At 39.5% G+C, this 18,858-nt stretch overlaps 3 protein-coding genes across 6 annotated transcripts in view; 1 reads left to right on the plus strand and 2 right to left on the minus strand.

Annotated features, from left to right (window-relative positions):
• LOC111262880 (protein regulator of cytokinesis 1) overlaps positions 1-1,058 on the minus strand; it is a 5,803-nt gene extending 4,745 nt beyond the window's left edge. Inside the window, exon 1 of the mRNA XM_022837481.2 lies at positions 911-1,058. Coding sequence (XP_022693216.1) covers positions 911-957 — 47 coding nt within the window. The 5' untranslated portion in view covers positions 958-1,058. The remainder of the gene's footprint in view (positions 1-910) is intronic.
• Positions 1,059-2,393: 1,335 nt separating this feature from the next.
• On the minus strand, positions 2,394-16,977 carry IFT46 (intraflagellar transport 46). Of its 4 annotated transcripts, XM_022837476.2 has the most exons (10): positions 16,774-16,977; positions 10,039-10,142; positions 6,456-6,679; positions 5,520-5,736; positions 5,169-5,262; positions 4,639-4,774; positions 4,150-4,313; positions 3,441-3,522; positions 2,894-2,979; positions 2,394-2,609 (listed from the first exon to the last, which is right to left on the minus strand). In XM_022837476.2, the coding sequence occupies exons 3-10, from the start codon at positions 6,466-6,468 to the stop codon at positions 2,526-2,528; spliced, it is 876 nt and encodes a 291-aa protein (XP_022693211.1). In that variant the 5' UTR covers positions 6,469-6,679; positions 10,039-10,142; positions 16,774-16,977; the 3' UTR covers positions 2,394-2,525. The 4 variants fall into 4 exon arrangements, with proteins under 4 accessions (XP_022693211.1, XP_086825480.1, XP_086825481.1 ...); XM_086969354.1 differs by lacking the exon at positions 16,774-16,977 and having other exon boundaries at positions 6,456-6,575; positions 10,039-10,127; XM_086969355.1 differs by lacking the exons at positions 10,039-10,142; positions 16,774-16,977 and adding an exon at positions 8,312-8,452 and having other exon boundaries at positions 6,456-6,575.
• inaF-D (trp-interacting inaF-D) lies at positions 8,595-13,887 on the plus strand. Its single transcript, XM_086969351.1, has 3 exons — positions 8,595-9,483; positions 9,871-10,251; positions 12,594-13,887. The coding sequence occupies exons 1-3, from the start codon at positions 9,435-9,437 to the stop codon at positions 13,139-13,141; spliced, it is 978 nt and encodes a 325-aa protein (XP_086825477.1). The 5' UTR covers positions 8,595-9,434; the 3' UTR covers positions 13,142-13,887.
• Positions 16,978-18,858: the final 1,881 nt, after the last annotated feature.

Below are 18,858 nucleotides of genomic sequence, written 5' to 3' on the forward strand. Positions count from 1 at the left end.
ATATATTAAATTTACTATTTTTAATAAATTATTGTATAAAACTATCTCTTCACTAAAAATGCAGATAAGCATGTAATCTATACATCGAACTCTGTTAAAATACGATTAACGTAAATGCTTTTAGCCAATGATTTTTAGCTAAATGCCAATAGCATAGGTCTTTTTCCTTTTTGGGGTGATAATTGTTCGCTGGAGCGTAGACTTAACACTGTAATAATCAAGGCAAAAGCACCCTCCTCTTTTATAAGAGTTTGGGAATAAAACACATTAAAAGCCACCATGCGATAAACGATCTTCAGTACTCAAATACCTTAGCCTTTCAGTTATATTATAATTGCATTTTTTTAAAATATAATAATCATCTAATATGTTTCCTATCTTAGAAACAATAACGTCTTTCCACTGTGAAAAAAAAACTAAAATAAGCCGTGTTTAAACCAGCCACACTGTTCATACTTCCACAACTATCAGTTCAGAAAATCATAGAACTACACAAATTTTAATTATCATATAGCAAATGCATTATTTATTGATAATTATTTAAAATGTTGAGCCATGAGGCTAGAGTAGTTTACTAAAACTTTTCATTGATTTTTGTGAATTCTACCTGAAGATTAGTTGTATATCTCATAACAAAAACAATATGATGTAGCCAATACTAGTTCATACGTGAAATAATTAACGTTGCAGAAATGTGTTGATTGTTATTTCGACAACATTACAAATCATCACAAAAAATTAGCTACAGTCAAGTTTATTCTAATTATCTGCCATTTCCGTTGGCAACGGCCTACATTAGTCACAGGTGTTCGTTGGCGATGGTCAATCATAATTCGTGTACCTGGCACTACTCATTTTAAATATCTGCCTTAAAAAATACCTTTTCTAAATTTAAATGTGAGATACTCACGTATCCTTATACCTCAGTGGGACGAGGTTAAGTTTAGATGGCGTCATCTTGCGTGTTTTTACGTAGCTACCTTCTTTTTGGATTAAATCTGTCCACTTAATTCGCAGCCTCAGCTATCTCGTACAATAGAGTCCTTCTGTTTCTTGGTTCTTCTGTGAATAGGTTAGCGGTTGAAAGTTTAAATGCACCGAGTCTCGCGCCCGCTAAAAAACGCGACCAACCCGCCGAACGGAATTGCTATTTTTGCCAATTGCAACAAAAGAGCGTTCATTTGCGAATAGCAGATAACACTATGGCTTATTAATCCTCAACAGGCGTTTAGCAAGCGCAAATACTTCAGTGTAATTTTATTGCAACATTATTGTTAAAAACTGTAGATGTTTTCGTTCCATCTGGGCCGCTAAAAGAGCGGACAAAGAGAGTCGTTAGACTCCGAATGGAGATCCCTTGTGGCGCCGTTGTCAATTAATGTTCTGTCTTTCAATCGATTTCTGTGATGATGCAGGGTGTAATGTGTTTTCACCCTAACATTAAAAATACGTAGTGGGCGTAGAAACACTTCGTTTCGTGCTAGGAGCATGTCGCACAAAGTTATGTCTAACGGCTTAAATAGACGGACGTAAAACACAAAGAACTTTGTTCTTTATTGATTTGATTAGTGTTATCGCCTAAGTCTCTGGTTAGGTTGAAAATACGGACTAGTCAATATGGCAACAGGAACTAATATAAGCATAGGTGTAACAATAAATAAAGCATCTGCAAAGGCGTATATAGTAATTATTCTATACGTATTGCGAGCTTAATTGAATAGCACTGTATAGTTATGTTTGATATTTTAGCTAACTGTTGTACTAAACAGTTACCTTTCTTAAAATAGAACTATGCTTGCAACTTGCACGATTGTTGTAGTTTTCGATCTACTAGGAGTTAGGTTAATACGTCAAACCGCGAATTGTCGGATGACAATATCTGATATATCAATAACGGATATTAATAATATCTATCAGGGTGATTTTATATTAGCGAAAATAGAAGGGACATGGTAATATTTAAAGCCAGAATTATCTCTTAACGACGTTCCTTGATGTCTTACTCTACGCACCATCTGCATGATGTAACAATTAAGATTTTTCTACGGAGAAACTAAGGTTGCTAGCTTTTTTTGTATACACCTCGGTGTATTATGGCACGATGAACGCGACAAAGAAGCTGCTTCGTAGGAAATCTAAAGTGAAACGGAATGTAAACACATTCCCTCTAGCCGAACATAAAAGCGTAATTGAGCCTAGGTTAGGAACTTGGTCGGCAATATTAAATTATTGAAAAGTAATTAGCAAGGGAATTTAAAAATTAGGGGATCAAACAAGGAGATAATTTTCCTCATTACTATTCTGATCTGAGACATTTAGGGGCGCACAGTTCAACAACAACGAGATGTACTGAAGTTTAACGCTAAGTTAAATTTTCAAAGAAAACACCAATATTTTTATATGATATGATTTTGAATAATGCACCTTTATTGAGAACTATCCGATCTTGACTCTCCGTTGCAGGTTTAAGAAATTTTTGTATTTGAATAGTTGCGTAGTATTTTTTTTTATAGCTGAATAGTTGTTCAGAGAACGAGCCTATCCGAAGGGTCTGTTACATCCTTCATGGCATTATCAATTTGATTGTCCATTGCCAAAGCGCGGAAGTGCTGAAATGTGGTAATAACAAATCTAGTCAAATTTTTTTTAAGCCCGAGAGCATCCTGAGCTTGAAAACAATAGTAACAATAAAAATTATTACTTAAATTAAGAGGGTACCAGCGCTTGCATAAGTAGAGGCTTTTTACTGAGTGGCTTCATCCACATGAATGATTAAAGTGCCAATTAAATAAAAAAATATGGCAGGCCCAGAAGCAAGAAGCCTCTGCTGATTATGTTGTATAGCGACATGAGGACTTACTATCGGCTGCTGGTGATCCAGTAAATAACGTACCTGACTATTTTTGAATTCGTAGTAAAGTGTGAATAGCACATGCAACGAATGCAGTTTATTCTTATAGACCGGGATGTCGAGGATGGCTGAAAGTTTCACGTAAAGGAACTTATACCCATCAATTAAGTCTACTAGTTTATCACCAACGTAACGTATTACTACATATCCCGGCGACGTCCATATGTGAAGACTTACTTAAATGCACATAATTGTGCTATCAGTTCACCAAAAATATTTGAGACAACCGGAAAAAACCCGGAAGCACTTAGAAAATTATTTACACTCTTGCACTACAGTCTATTATACCATACTTTCATCTCGACTGTTAGCGATCTGAGCAACCTCCGGTTATATATCTTGCTTACAAATACATATCCGTACCTCTGAAATACTGTATCTGGTAAGATTTTACTTAATCGTGTCTCACTAGGTACTCATGGTAGATTTGTAATTTGTAACGGTGATATATCAAAGTAATCATTTCTATATTAACCCAGCTCAGGAGGGCACACATAAATATGCAGTATTAATAACTGTATTAACTTACCCATTATAATGTTAACGTACTCATCCAGCGAGCAGCTAAGCTGCGCAGAAGGAAGTGCTAGGTCGCGAAGGGCGTCTTCAACCTTAAATTTTTCGAGAAACATTATATAACTTTATGTCGATTAAATCGAAAACTGAAATTAAGCTAACAATTCTCTGACCGCTTAAATAGTGAACTTTCCCTAACAACAGGCATAATTTCGCCCAGCATCTGGTGCGTAGACAATAAAACCAATTTTTTTTTTTTTAATTTTAGAATTGCTGAATAAAGCGACCGAGCAATTTTACCTGAATTCTTAAATTTGTTTAAATAATATTGTTACTAAATAAAATAAGTTTTTCCAATTTTACGTCCGGTACCGCCGCTTTGTATTGGTTTCACTGTTATTACAAAATGTTTGGAGTTTTATGCCCGCTATTTCTAACTGTAAGAAACGAAGAGTCCCGGATTCGACTCTAAACTATTATTTTACTATTCCTAGTTCACAGCAGTTGACTATTAGATGCTTGTCAGCGATCTCCTAGACGCTCAAAGACATTCCTTCGCAATGCCCACTTTAATTTGTTTAGAAGGCCGGTTGCCTTATTAAAAAATCTATATCGACTTCGGTAGATACTAAATTTTCCAATAAACATGGATGAAAAACCTAAGTGAACGCAGCAGAACATATGGATCTGCCTATCAATACAAATAATCATTGCTTTAATACCTCCTGAGGCCATTCTTGCATGAGCGACTCGATATCAGGCATAGGTCTCGCGTAATGCACTGTCGGCGTTGGCCGGCTCTGATGAAGCTTCTCAATCGAACTTATCCACTCTTCCAGTTGCTTCGGATTCTCATGTGCCTGATCCAGACATTTCACCAACAGCGCTAAATCCATATTGTCAGCAACCGAAATAATGTACATATTAAAGCCAAGTTATATTTGCTCATTATTCTAGAAAAAAAATAGAAAACATAACGTTACATCCTTCGATCTATAAGGATACGCAATACAGCCTCCATAACTAGCCTTTCGATCCTCAACTAAGTTGTGCTCACGTGTTAACGACAGCCTTTGGTATCTTAGTGAATACTGACATTAGCGATTTTTTTTTCAGAACGTCAATCGAGGAATCTATTGGATAAACAATTATCACGCAAGCGACAACGTGAAGCCTTCTACAAATCGAAAAGTAACATTGCTAAAACTTACTGGCTGACTTTGCCGATGATTGTTTCGTGGTCGCCCGCAGTTGCATGTTAAGAACAGTCGGGTCACTTTGCTTCGCGCATGGCTCATCAAGAACTTTCAGCCCTAAAAAATCGTCGCTTTTATCTGGAGGAGGCACCTGTTACAAAAAAAAGCCTTTTCATTATGAAGATATTGAACATCGAGGTTTCGTCGTAAAGGCAAATGAAGTACGGCAATCTCCTTCGTATGGGGCAAATAACAGAAGTATATCAAAGCCAATAGTATCAACCTTTGATAATTACTGTAGGAATACCTTCTGCTCACGCTGTACGCTTCGGCAAGTCGAAGATCTATAGATTACCGTAGGCCAGATATTTTTAGATATTAAGTTAACAACCATCGACATGAAAGCTGCATATTGTCGTATGATTTTCCTCGAGAATGCCTTTGTTCATTCAATCTAGCCATTCTGCATTAGATAAACTTTCGTAATTGAAAAAGCCATCTGATGGAATGCCTAACGGCGATACCGGAGCTAAAACTCGAAGTACCTTTATGAAGGCGTCGATATCTCCGACAGCGGGAATGAGATCCGGAATGAAGGGACGTAGTTTGTTATCCAGCTCAATTGTCTGTGGGGTGTAGCTGTTTAACATGAAATCAATCAACACCGATTAGATACCAATTTTAAGATACTGAAAGAACTTCACAAAATGTATACTTTAAATTGACAAAGCTTAATTCGTTCTACATCTTGTTCAGTATTTACTATGCTAATTTTAAATACGTTGCGATACTGCTACAGGCTTGACTAGGTTGCGTAATTGACGATTGATTTCACATATTTAGATGTGCAACACATGCACATGTGGCGCATTCTGTTTAATAGTCACGACACTCACTTGTTTATGAGCTTGAAGAGAGCTTTTAGCTCGGCAGATACTGCTAGATTATCGTAGTCCCGGGGATTATAGCCGTCCGGTACAATAGGTTCTTTGTCAGTTGACTCCTTGTCGGCATCTTTTTCAGCTGCATTCTCTTGACCCGTTTGTTCCGGTTCATCGTTATCATTTTGGTCCAACGATGACGCCTTTTGCATCGGTGGCTGTTTGAAGAATTCTGCCGAATATTTTGTCACAGCAAAAGCGGATCGACGTGGCCCAAATAAGGGCGGATCAGTTTTCCAATTAGAAGGGGCCGTTGTTCAGATTCATTGAATTCAAAGCGTCGTGATGTCAACTTATTCCTATCTTTCTTTTTCGGGTAACAACAACAACAATGCGTTGTGCAAAATTTGTGCCGTCTGTTATAAATGCGCATGAATGACGCGGCAACGTTTGTCCTCAATCGTCAGATTTCTTCTATTTTCCTAAAATCAACGTATTACGCTGCTCTACTTGGAACTATTAATGCACAACTCCATTTTTGCGTGTGAACGAGTCGAATGCTAGGCAAACGGTAAACGATGTCTTCGATCAATAATGGCACCCTCTACGAATAAGGCGCTTTGAAAGTGGCCGGAATGTTCAAGTCAAGCTCTCGATTTGAATTTATCGCATAGACATTTCGGGTGACTTGAGCTGCTACTGTTATTGTAGCTGCTCTACTACTAATATTTCCATTGGGCAATCGTTCACGTCATCTGTCGCCGGTACCCCTCAAATCTAACCGCTCGAGGTTCCGGTTAGATCAGCTGATACACTGAGACTGGGTGGTTCTTCCTAGCTGCCTTTTAAAATAAAGCAAGAGGACGAGGAGTATCGAAACGCGTAATCGATAATGGACGCATACAAAAGAGCTCTGGGCATGGTGGAACTTTGTAAAGCAAAGGTACTTACTTGCAAACGACATTTTGCTTAATGCGCTTCGCGTGCTTCGGTTTCACTCGCAGCTACGAAAAGTAGTCTGACTGCGTCAGCATCCCTCGTATACCCCCTCGTCAGCTGGCCAAGGTTTGCCTGTCAATGTTGTCTATAGAGCTACTTTTTCGCCCTCACTCGCTAGGTCTGTATCGCGCTGTTATCTCAACGGACGCAGAGTTGACATCGTTGCCATGGCGACACTCGAAAATTATAGTCAGCGAGCGAATCCGGTACAGTTATATGAAACAATTATGCTATAAATGTATTGAATTGTAGTGCCATGTAAGGCTATCTAAACCAAAATCGAAATCAGACATATGCATATAGTTATATATTACGTATAGGTTCGCCGGTTTCAGAGTACCTCCAGATAGCGGTACTTGAATTGATTTAATCGCCTCCTTGATGTGAAGTATACTTAAAATATACGTCGAAGCAAATCCAATTATAGAAATAATATGTCTTGATTGACAATGATTATTCAACTGGGATATAATAAAAACCTATGTGTACATCATCATCGTTGTAAAGCCTTTCTGTAGCCAGATGATGCAACCTATCTATCAAGACCCTAGCGGAATTATAGCTGTAATGAATCAATTTAATAGATAGAACCTTTCAGCTTATAAATCGGCTAGAAGCATTGTGCAGAATTTCGAGGATACTAACTTTTCGATAGCATCTAATCAATCAACTTAGCAAAGCTGGCAAGTGTAGTCCTTTTTAGTTATAATTATTCGAAATATACAAATGTGCGCATGAGAATCAAGAACGCGTGCCAATATAGTACAAAGATGAAATTATAATGAGGCTCTTTGAAGCTCATTACAGACGTCTTATTTGAAACATTGCTTCGATTACAATGTAACTATGTCCCCCGGCTTCCGAGAATGCCTTATCAGACAGGAAGTGCGTCTTCGCAGGCTGAAGCGCTGAAGGAGCCAAGCTTCCATGCAACGCAAAACTATTCACTGTTAAATCCTCGGCCTCCACCACCTTAAAAGCTTGGGCGAGCACAAGCCGTGCAGTTTTGTTAGATACTGTGGTAATTTTCGATTCATCAGGCTAAAAGAGCTAAGCAGCGGGGCCAAGCACTCCTTTCCAGAATCACTCAAAGACATATGTTTCATGCTTAATGCTGAAATTTAACTAATGCCCGTAACGACAGGTAAATGCAGTTTCATGGAAGACGTTTTTTTGAGGCTTGAATTATATATATATATTATTTTGAGGCTTTTAGAATACAGCTGAGGGCTCGCCAACGATCGAATTCTAACGATGCTAACTTCATATCCAACACGAAGTATTGAACAGGATGTCCTGTTGAGGCCATTTATATATTGCTGTGTTATTAGATTTTAGGTATTGGCTAATTTACCATATATATATTCTTATGGACATGACGCGCATCTTTCAGACAATCTAGACTTATAGGAAGGTTATTTGTCAAATAGGTAGGTAACTTTTAGATACATGATGGTTTAGGTTCGAGTTCGGTAGTAGACATACTTCCTTTCGTCAAACTGTAATGTCTAACTACTTGACGGAAGTCATCAGAGACAGCACTCAGATACTAAACATTAGGCGAACACAATGAAGACCGAACAGAAATAGGTTAGCCTGCACCGCTACTATCTAAAAGGTAAATTGAAATCACCACCTAAGGAATTTTGTTTCCTATATTATATGATGTATCTACTTTATTTTCATTATGCCGCATGAAATGGAGATAGAACAGTCGCATGCTATACTGAGATCTAGACCTCTTGCACCAAATATTTTCGTGAGATCATTCTTTAGTCTATAGGGTCGCAGTTATGATGCGCGCTTACAAAGCGGAGCGAAGTAAATTTTCGTGAAGGTTTCAACATGAAGATTCAATTGGTCGTTCACTGACAAAGCATGATCCACTAACTAAAATCTTTGTGGCAATTGTTCGTTTTAGCTTGTTAATGCACATAACTATTTAAACATGTTTTTCAGCACGATACAAATAGTCTTTACTTTAATGTCTGGATGTTCACTTCATAGACTCCGCTGTAAGCCCTGAGACAACAGCCTTAAAGAAGAGTTGATGTTAGATATGTGGCGCGCGCAGAGTGGCCTACTGCTTGCCTTGACGACCTCTCGCTCCCTGGGGCTTTCAGGCTTTCGTTCGAGAGCCATCTGCTCTCCTAAGCATAGCGGCAGCTCACCCACTTACTTTCACTGTGTGTTTATTTCCCCAACGCAACTCTTGCACAGCACTCATCTGTTTTTTAACATCTATGTTGTACCAAACACCAAACGCTATCGCTTTGGTGCAAAAGTTTGAATTCGCACCTCGACTCCCTACACCTGATAGCACCAACCCTTTTCAGAAAGATGTACATTCAAACTGCGTACAACCAGCATTAAGAAGCTGTATAGGAACCTCGTTCTGAATCGTCTCAGGCTTTGTGAATAGCGCGATATTTTGTGCTGTGCGAAGCAACTTTCGGAGATGCTATTTTTCTCATGTGATATTGGGAGAAAAGTCTACGGCACACTATAGACTAACGACGATCTAGATTTGTCGCAACAGCGCAGAAGCTTAGCTCATCCCACGGTTTTGAAACAATCCCTGCTGCTTTTTGGCAGTAATTTCCAGTCTGTGTTGCCATCCAGCCTCAATTAATCTTTCGGATAGCAGTTGGTCAGCCTTCGTTCACGGCAGATTCTTGCATAACATTTCGACGACTCACTAACCTCGAATTGAAAAAACAAGACAAATAGCGGGGTTGGTGTGAAAAGAGTGAGCTAGCCATAAGTATATTATTAATAGTAATATGTACTAAAACGAAGCACCCAGACCCCTTACGACCGCGGAACGCCGAGTGATTAATTGTCTGGGTCGTCGATTCATTTCGAAACGGAAAAGGGTGCCGAAGAAGATATTCACATATCATCGGTTAATATCGAAAACAGTATATCATCATGCAGCCGAACAAGTTTCTATCGGAGATGAGATTCTTCGATTATGGAGGTGTGTTAAAGTTCTCTTTCGATCCTAACAGTGATGATTCGATAATTTTTTGAATAGGCGACTTTCAGAAGTGTTCTTTGAGTCAGTGGCCATTGTAGCTAATCGTTACGCCGTAATAAATCAGCTGTCACACCAGCTTTTAAGACATTTCGAATATACAAATAAATTAAATTATGCTTCTATCTATATAGACCATATTGGCCTCGTCACAGTCTGTCGTAATGTTTATCACTAAGAGCCCTTCGTCCAAGATGTTTTCTATGAGTTGTTGTTGTTGTTCTGAAATAAAAATCACATTTCCATTTCTGCACAAAAACACCATTAACAAATAATCGAAAAAATATGAACCTTCTACTATAGTCCATTCTCTAATTCTCTCGCTTTCAGGCACGATGACCGGCATCTATCCGGCAGAAAATAAATCCTCAGTACAGCACAAGAAGCTAGTAAGGATGTTAACGGTGGCAGCCTACCTACTCTGCGTTTCGTTGGCCGCCATCCTACTTTCGCTGTACTACCTCTTCCTCTGGAACCCTGACATGAACAAGGACCTACCTGATATACAGTCAAGGTTCACTAAGGAACTATGCAGCTCGACTCAGCAACAAATCCAGTCGCAACAACATGCACAATATATGCAGCGCCTTGAACACCAGCAGCTAGAACAACAGCACCGTCAACAAGTACAACAACAAGACGAACAGCGTCAACCTGTTATAATTAGCATTGTCAACAGCGATTCGATTGTTACGAAGGTTCCTTTAACAGGTAAGCTGAGCTAAGAAATCAAATTGAAAAAATAATACTTCGATAACTATATACATGTAAATTAGAGTGGGCTGTCGTACAAAAACCGTCCCACACTAGGAATGGGGCAATTAGAGTCGTAATGGCTTTTAGCTTGAGTGATTGGCAGGAATCAAAGGTTTACATACAATGCTTTCCCTATTCAATAGTATTTTGGAATAATAAGCTATTGTTCATCACTGAAACGCGATGACGTTGCTGAACGAAGTGAACAGACTACCATATATTCTCATTTCGGTTCATACCCCTCCTAGTAGCAACGCTTAGTGGCCAAATTGCCTCGACTTACCTTCGATAAAAATATTAAAGATTTATTTTGTCTTTGTTACACATGAGTTATTCTAGGAGCTTGGCACGGCCATTACGCGTAATCATCCTTCAACAGCTTCAATTTGGCAATCGTAAATTGTCGTAGCGGACTATGTGTATAGTTTCACCAGTATCGGTACTTGCTTCCTAATAGATTTGTTATTGTTAGCATTCTTATTGTCAGTATCTTTCGTCCCATTTTTTAATCTAACATCCCGTTTAATTAATTATGGTGTCTTATAGTTTATCGAAATTCTTGCTTGCTCATATAATCGATCGATGACGTGAACCGCTAGAACGCCTTCATAGGTTTTGTACGACATCTATGACTTCATATTAATCTGATGTCACTATTCGTACTTCTGCCATTTTTACCTTCACATTATAATAATGGCCGCAAGAAGCTTAGCCAATCTACAGAGGAAAACAGCAGTACCGTTAGTACATCACATGGGGTGGCATGCTTCGCGTAGTCTCGTTAAACATACCATCTACACATACTAACATCATTGAAAAAGCGAGTTACTCCTCCTTGACGAATCGCGTTCATAAATTCACAGGGCCGTCCGCCATAGAGCCTCAACGTTTATGACTGTGGTAATTAATAGCATTTACGTCGTCGTCCCGTCCCCCCTTCCCCCTATTGTCGACCAGCCAACAATCGCCCCCGGCCATCGCGTATGTGATATAATGTGATTGATTATCTCAATGAACATCGACAATGGAAACGATACCGTTAGTCGTATCCAAATCGATTTAGATGCCAGCTTCATCTTTATTGTACTTCTAAGCCGCTACAATCAAGCTTCGTCTACGCGCGCACAGATTTTATTATACAAATATATATTTAATTCTGTGTTGGTTCATCGGCGCACTGACTGACCCGATTCCCAAGGAGTTGTTAAATTTTTTCTTACTATTCAGATCAAATACATTTATGTTCGATCTTAATTTTGCAGACATTATTGTTGTGCTAATAATAGTTTTATTAAATGTTATGCTGGAAATCATGCTCGATCCGCCAGAAACGAAAGCTGTTTCGTCACACACTCATTCCTCTGTCTGTCCTCAATAACGGACTTTTAAATGCTAGTAACAACAACGATAATAATGATAGACCAGAACATCCAATGCCAGCCTTTTATATTTCCGCGCATCAAGTAGAGGTACGTAAGTTAGCGCAAATAGTTGGCATCAGATTCACTATAGGAGTTAAAAAACGGGCTTTAAAATACCACTTCTAAGCATAGTTGTGGTAAACGTCTGAAAGCACTCAGACCGCACCAGATCCATGAAATGGTTGAATGTTTATTTGATACATGACATGGTCCCTTAGTAATGTACCTAATTGCCGATACGTCGCTCATTGTTATAGCTATTTTCTTACATGTAAACGTTTGACTGAAAGTGTTTTCTTGCATATACCTTATAGTTATATTCTTTTCACTTCATTTATATTACCAAGCGGTAACAGGCCTTGATTGTCCTTTTGCGTTCACGCTGATTAAAAACGGTATATTCTTAGGGACGCTAAAACTACTCTAGCGGTATCGCAATCATAAGACTAGATGAAGAGCTATTATCACCTAAATTAGTGGTAAAATGTTTGTTATATATTGTTCTTATTTACTATACTTTATGTTTCTGCTGTGCTGATCACGGTGATTGAAAAACTAACACGCTTCAAACACTTCGATTTCTGATTTAATTAATGTGTAATTAACTATGAATATAATTAGTTTTTTGATAGCATTTCGTATGTTGACTTTTGAGAAACGCGAGCACGCGGATCTGAATACTAAATTAGTCAATACATAATTCTATCGGTTATCACTTTTTTCACAAATAACAGGTAAATTTATATGTGCTGATTACTTCCCTTTTGTTTTTATTCTCCTGTTCACTTAAATTTACTGACACGCCCTTGCTTCTGTGTTTTTTCCTCTGTCTGCATCTATCTTTTTTGCCCTTCACTTCTCACCAACCGATTACAGATAGACAGATACAAATAGTAGATAGCGACGGTAATAGTGTTCATAAGGCGACAGACTTCTCGTCGCCATCATCCAGACGGGGCTTTGTGCCCTATCCCGCCGCGGTTCTCGGGGTACAGCCGGGACTGTTCCCCTTGTTTCCAGATCCACTCAACCCGCTCTCCCCATTAACGCCACTCGGTGCAGCTGGTCAGCTTGGCCAGCCGCTGAAAGGTCCCTTGGATCTCTCTTTGAATCCGCCCGCGCACGACGTCAATGCTGATCTTCAGACGCTGCCGCAAGCGGCCTCATCCGACTCTTCGTCATCGGCAGTTTCGGTTCATCAACAGGAGCTACAACAGCAACCCCTGCAGCAGAATTCTGGCCATCTCATACAGATTTCGTCCGCACAGATGAGCGGTGGGGGCGATCAGGCCGTCTATGACAACTCCAAACGCTCCTCAAGCAACAATCAAGAAGAGCCCGAAATTAGCAGCAGTCAGGAGGTACTTACTTATCAAGATGGCAGTGCGCTAAATAGCAGTAACGTCAGCAGCTCTGAATACTAACACAGCTGTAATTGCATAATATAAATAGAAAACGTATCGTAAAGACACCATGCAAAAAAATTTAATAACGTACATGTTTTCGATGTATGCATATACACACGCACTAATTCTGCTCCCTGGCGTTCAGTCATTGTTACATATTAAAAACGCAGAACGAGACTGGACACGTACAATATCGGAACAGATCTGCCGATATATTCTCAAGGGCATATGGGCAGAAGTAAAAAAGGAAATGGACTTACATTTCTTTTACTAATATATACCCAATTGATGAAAATGGGAACCGACCGACAATCCTTATAGGTCAAGGTCTCTGGGCATAGACAGAAGAATTATAGCTATGCTTTTTATGATGGTTTTTTTTTGCAAACCTTCTGACCAGTTATTCATTCCTTCTGCAGATAAGCGTATAGAACTTAAATATTCATAAACGCGTAGACCCTGGACATTATAGAAATTGTATGGGGAGGACCGTACATGAAAGAGATATATGGGGCCAGAAGTATGTAGCGAATAACGATGGTATTACTATTTAACTATTATTATTACTATTTTACTCGTTAACGTTTGCTAGAATCTACCAGTTTGCCGTACCGATTTACTGACCGTCGACTTGAATACTTGAGCACGTGCTCCATTGCTCTAGACAGCCAAGTATCGTTATATGCTAGGCTTTTCACCTCGATCTAGATTGTTTAGATCTGCAAGTATGTCCCGGTTGTGGCAAAAAAAAAGTCAATTAAAAATAGCTTTCGTCATGAGTTTCTTTTCGCAGCAACGACTTTGCGCTGAGTAAATGTTCATATTTATCCGCCAACATTCGGTGAGAAAACGATCCAAGATAATTCAGCGATGCTTCGAATTCAGAATACTTTGTTAATTTATAGTTCAACTTAACATACTTAGCACTTTTTTTATTTGTGCCTTTGTTATTCTCTCTTCAATTCCTATTCACTTACGTAGGCGAAATTAATTTTCAATGTTTTTCCGCTTTGCAAAATCCGATTTTTTTTTCAAATAAGCTGTAGCACGTGAGATTCCTTCTTGTGTCGGTCCTGTGCAAAAAAAGCTTCCTTATCAACTGCCAGTAGCGCTAAACTACGTGATATTTCGCCGACGTCTCGGGACACCTTATGCCCGCTCATGTTACGTTCGTATTTTTTCGTTTAGATTCGTTCTTTTGACGAGTGAAGCGAAGCTATCATGGTTGTACGCGCGGCGGTAGGGCTAAACGCCAACAAAGAAACACGAGCAGACGGAATCAGAGTAAAAGATTCACGTATTGCGAGATGCTCTGACAGTCGGTAAATTCTCATGGCTCCGCCCAATGCGACGACGACCAGGAAAGATGTCTCAAGTGCTGGCGAATCTTGGTGCGACCCATCGAGTTGCCTAGCTGCTGCTGAATAGCAGTGGGGTATCTAACAAACCCAGTCAGTCAGTAACAAAACCGATCCTCCTTCCCCGGGGGTTTTTTCCAGCGACTATGTCGCCGACAGAGGCAAATCGCCGCACAAATACGCACACAAAAGTCGCAGAGGTGGTGACGGAGCATCGACCGATCGGTGTCCGGGGGCCGTCGCCTGAATACTTTTCATCTTTGCGGGTTCCTTGCCGGGGCTTTATGTATATCTCGCAACGACAAGTTCACGACAAATAACGGTTACGTTGGCTCTATGACGATGCGCCTCGGACGTTTCGTTTCATAACTACGCGTTTACTTCAGCTACAGGTTCCGCTTCGGCGCTTTTTTGCTATCCTGCCTTAGATTTTATTTTGTACAATCTTCGTCTCATTTATATAGGGACTTGTGCATGCGTGTACAGTGTATTATGTTATTGCATTGTACAGTGTCGTACTATATTATTTATCGTTTGTTGGTAAGCTTGTTGCTATTATGCGATCATTATCTATGCAGAACTTACTCATGCTACGTTCGGTGAGTCCTTAAAAAGGTTGTTGGTGCGCGCTGTGAAAATTCAAGTTAGCATAGCGAAAAGTAGCTGATACGCCTATTTTAAGATTTGTAAAATTTTTTTTATGATTATTGGTAATCTACCTGTTGCTGTCACAGCACTTATCTAGGAAAAAGAAAAAAAAAGTCCGAGTGTTCTATGCTGTTTATTTAAAAGCTTCTCGCTAATGTACCGAGTGTTTTTAATCTGCTCTCTTTCTGCTTGTTCTTACGTTCGTTTAGTCGGATACCTGCAGTAGATATGCAATTCGCTTGCACTATATCGTCAAGTATATTTGTGTCATTAAGTTATGGCTATAAGATCTATTGCACTCGTTATTTTCAACTATTGAGAGCTCAGCTGATGTTGACTGTGTGTGAACGAAATTTATGGGTGTTTCGGACACGAGAGGACAGGTGTTCAGAAATGAGAAAGGAGCAGTTTTACCAAACGAATCTTATAAACTACGTAACTCTGAAGAAGAGGTTTTGCGAATATTGCCAGTTTGAATTCGAAGTGCATTTCTACCTATTACTTGATGTTTCCCTTGTAAAATTTCGAATTTCCGCTGTCTGCTGATTGAGGACTAGCATCGAAACAATGGTCGGGATGCTTGTGACTGACTGATAGTACCGCAGTCAGCACGCCTAACCGCTGAAGACGTGATTACGGATAACACATTGGCGGGACGTAGCTCCAAATTCACTCACTTCTATCATTATACACACCAATAGCCACGATCTTCATTTGACTCTCCATAGTATTGCTGCCGAACTGCGATCGTAGTTGCTGAAGCCGTCGCAGTAGTCTACTTGGCGTAATGAGGCGGGAAATAACTTTTTTACAATTTAATTGATGCTGATACCATATAGGTATGTCGATCAAATGCTGTCCAGCGTCTTAGCTAACCGTTTCCTTCTTGTTATTGCTGCTGCCTCCGCCACCGCCGTCGCTGCCCTTGCTTTTAATTTAGATAGAATTCTCTCTTCGCATTCATTTAGAGACTTGTATTTTACGGAACACTTTTTCTCACGTCGTCTTTCCGGCTCCTTTACGTCGCTTCTACTCTTGCTACTCATATGGAACAATGCTAGACAGTTGAGTGGGGCGAAAATATATAGCGGTGCAGATTTATAATACAGTACGTAGTAGTAAGGGGATCGTTACGTATTGCATATTGTTTGCGCTAACCGCCGGCAGCTTTATATTATATTTCAGTCAATACGATAATTTACTTTGCGTTCTGAAATCAACATTTAGAGCGAAAATAAGCTTATATTGTTTTAAATTGTGGTCTTCGTCGATTTTTAGATGTCGTCGGACATTGTGCAACAACAACAACAACAGCCCCTCTCTGAGCTTCTTCTTAGCACCTATTTTTTACATTAAGAAAGAACGTGATTTTGTTGTATAGCCGTGGCTTGTATTCATTGTATAATTGTGGCTTAACATTATAGCTGGCCGTTATTTCTGTTTTTCTTCCTACTCTTAAAATTATATTTCGCACACGATTCTCATTTGTTTTTCGATCTTCATTGAATATTGATGAGCTCTTCAGTATACTGCTAGGATCAGTGCATGACCTATGCTAATTGTGCAACCTGCATTCAATAAGGGTTAGATCCCTGATCAAGTCTTAAGTGTTTTCCGGAATCGTGAGATGTGTTTAACACTTACTTTGAGCATGCTTAATAGCTAGACGTTGAAAGACCCCTTTCGATGTTACTGCTATCCACAGTCCGAGAAAGAAAGGGGTCCGAGAAACAGCACAACAGCACTATACCAGTAAAAATGTCAGACGTTGTTAAGACGATACAACGTCAACGAGAAAAGTTCAGCCGACTATAACACGATCCAACATTCATTTTACGCCTGCTCGTACTTAAAACATACTCATATATATATATATATATATATATATATATATATATATGTATATATATTTTTTTCTCCTTTTTTGTGGTACATGTAGAAATACATCACTTACGAGAAACCTAAATCAGTATGTCATCGTGGTTGGGCGCATATACCTCACGTTCATTACTGCTGTTCATTGAGTAGACACCACAAATTCGAGCCAAATGTATTGAGCCGACGAATACATTATGTTGTGTAACGTGACATAGACTATTTTCACGAATACTCTCTATAATTAATGTTGTTAACTAGAGCGGAATGATTAGCTTACGGCAATGGCTCACCACTCCATGGAAAGACATACATAATTGCATAAACTGTTTCGTAGATACATATTGGGGTAGTGCTATGAAGTTTATTCGTGCACAGTGAAAAATAACACAGCGTTCCTATCTACTTGCAAAGAAAATCGAGCGCATGACGACCGTATGATGATTGAAGCACACATGCATACGAATACGCACTGGCAGTGCAGAAGTTGCATTCTGCAACAAAAATAAACAACAATGAGTCGAGCGCCAATTTTCAAATGTTAACGAAATGCGAGATAATCACTTTCTTCTGCGAGTTCATTGGTGAACTCATCCATTGTCAAAGCTGAGGCTATTTCAAACAACAAAGTGTCCAAACCGTCCACAAGCCACTATTGCCGTGTGCTTCTGCACCAAAAATAATAAAGCCACTGATTTTGCTGTAATGAAACGAAAGTAAAATTTGTAAGTTATACGCGCACCGCGTGTAACGGTGCCAAGGTGCAGCCCGTACAACGGCTGTTATCTGTTTTTTGTTCACAGGGCAATGAAATGGGCGTAAAGTTATCTGCGCTTATAAATGTACCTACAACAAAAAAAAAAAAGATAACAATGTAGTCCCCTATCAGATAGAATGCGATATCCACAGCCACTTAGTAATGGCCACCAACGCTATAGCTCAGCGTGTTTACATTGTGTGGCCGAAGACTATAATAACTCCGCTAAACGTAGCAATTCGCTCGCTAGGCAGCGGCGAATACAGAAACGCCATGCAACGATACGCCATCTCGATTTTTCGAATGCCTATCATTCACATAAAACTGGCTATATCTGCATTTTCACAAAATTTATTGAGTGTTAAAAGGCAACTTCACTTTAACTTTGAGAGATAGAATAGGTTTAGATAGAAGCGACAGTGTCATTCTATAAGTTGAAAGTTACTCTCTCCTCTGTGGCATCTAGGCTTCTGTTCCGACGATAGTTGTTGCCTGAGACATCTGTCTAAGACGTATGTTCCAGCTTGCACTTCTTGCATTTGCCTTATATAAAATCTATAGATCGTCGCATCAACTAAAGACGTCGTATCACGCCTAATTCTGGGTATTATTGTTGTTCGCACTGCAGTGAATATAGCCTCTGACCTAGCATCGATAAAAAGATACTATCAAGCAAAGTCCGGCCTTTCAGCGCACTTCTCCAGCCACCCCCAAACACTAACAGAAAAAAAATGCCATTCGGTATTGCGGAGGCCAAACAAAGCAAAAAAAAAAAGTCGAGGTGAGTCGAAATGAATTAGCCCAGCCAACGATTCAAAACTAAGGCCGACACGTCCTATGGGTGGGAGACCGCAAGACCAGCTAGTTTCAATGTACTAGACATCCCCATTCACCACAAAGCCAAAAATCACATTTACGCTCACGATTAAAGCAACAATCGGAGAAGTACAAGAGGGCAGACAGAAAATTTTCAAAATGATCAGCTGGAACGTAAACAAGAGAAGACCTAGTGCCACCGACGGACATCTCAAAAACTCTGCCTTTTTTCGATTGGAAAGGAGACGTGCGAATATTTTATTGATTCAAATACGGAACTA

This window comes from Varroa jacobsoni, unplaced genomic scaffold, assembly GCF_002532875.2.
Source record: "Varroa jacobsoni isolate VJ856 unplaced genomic scaffold, vjacob_1.0 scaffold_711, whole genome shotgun sequence".
NCBI lineage: Eukaryota > Metazoa > Arthropoda > Arachnida > Mesostigmata > Varroidae > Varroa > Varroa jacobsoni.

What these genes read in the sequence shown, in the direction of transcription:
- IFT46 (XM_022837476.2), bottom strand. An exon ending in ATATCGACGCCTTCATAAAG is followed by an intron (nt 4,775 to 5,168) that starts GTACTTCGAGTT and finishes TTTTTGTAACAG; the next exon opens with GTGCCTCCTCCAGATAAAAG. An exon ending in TGCAAGAATGGCCTCAGGAG is followed by an intron (nt 3,523 to 4,149) that starts GTATTAAAGCAA and finishes GAAAAATTTAAG; the next exon opens with GTTGAAGACGCCCTTCGCGA.
- inaF-D (XM_086969351.1), top strand. Translation starts at nt 9,435, where the DNA reads ATGCAGCCGAACAAGTTTCTATCGGAGATGAGATTCTTCGATTATGGA. An exon ending in GAGATTCTTCGATTATGGAG is followed by an intron (nt 9,484 to 9,870) that starts GTGTGTTAAAGT and finishes TCTCGCTTTCAG; the next exon opens with GCACGATGACCGGCATCTAT. An exon ending in TACGAAGGTTCCTTTAACAG is followed by an intron (nt 10,252 to 12,593) that starts GTAAGCTGAGCT and finishes AACCGATTACAG; the next exon opens with ATAGACAGATACAAATAGTA.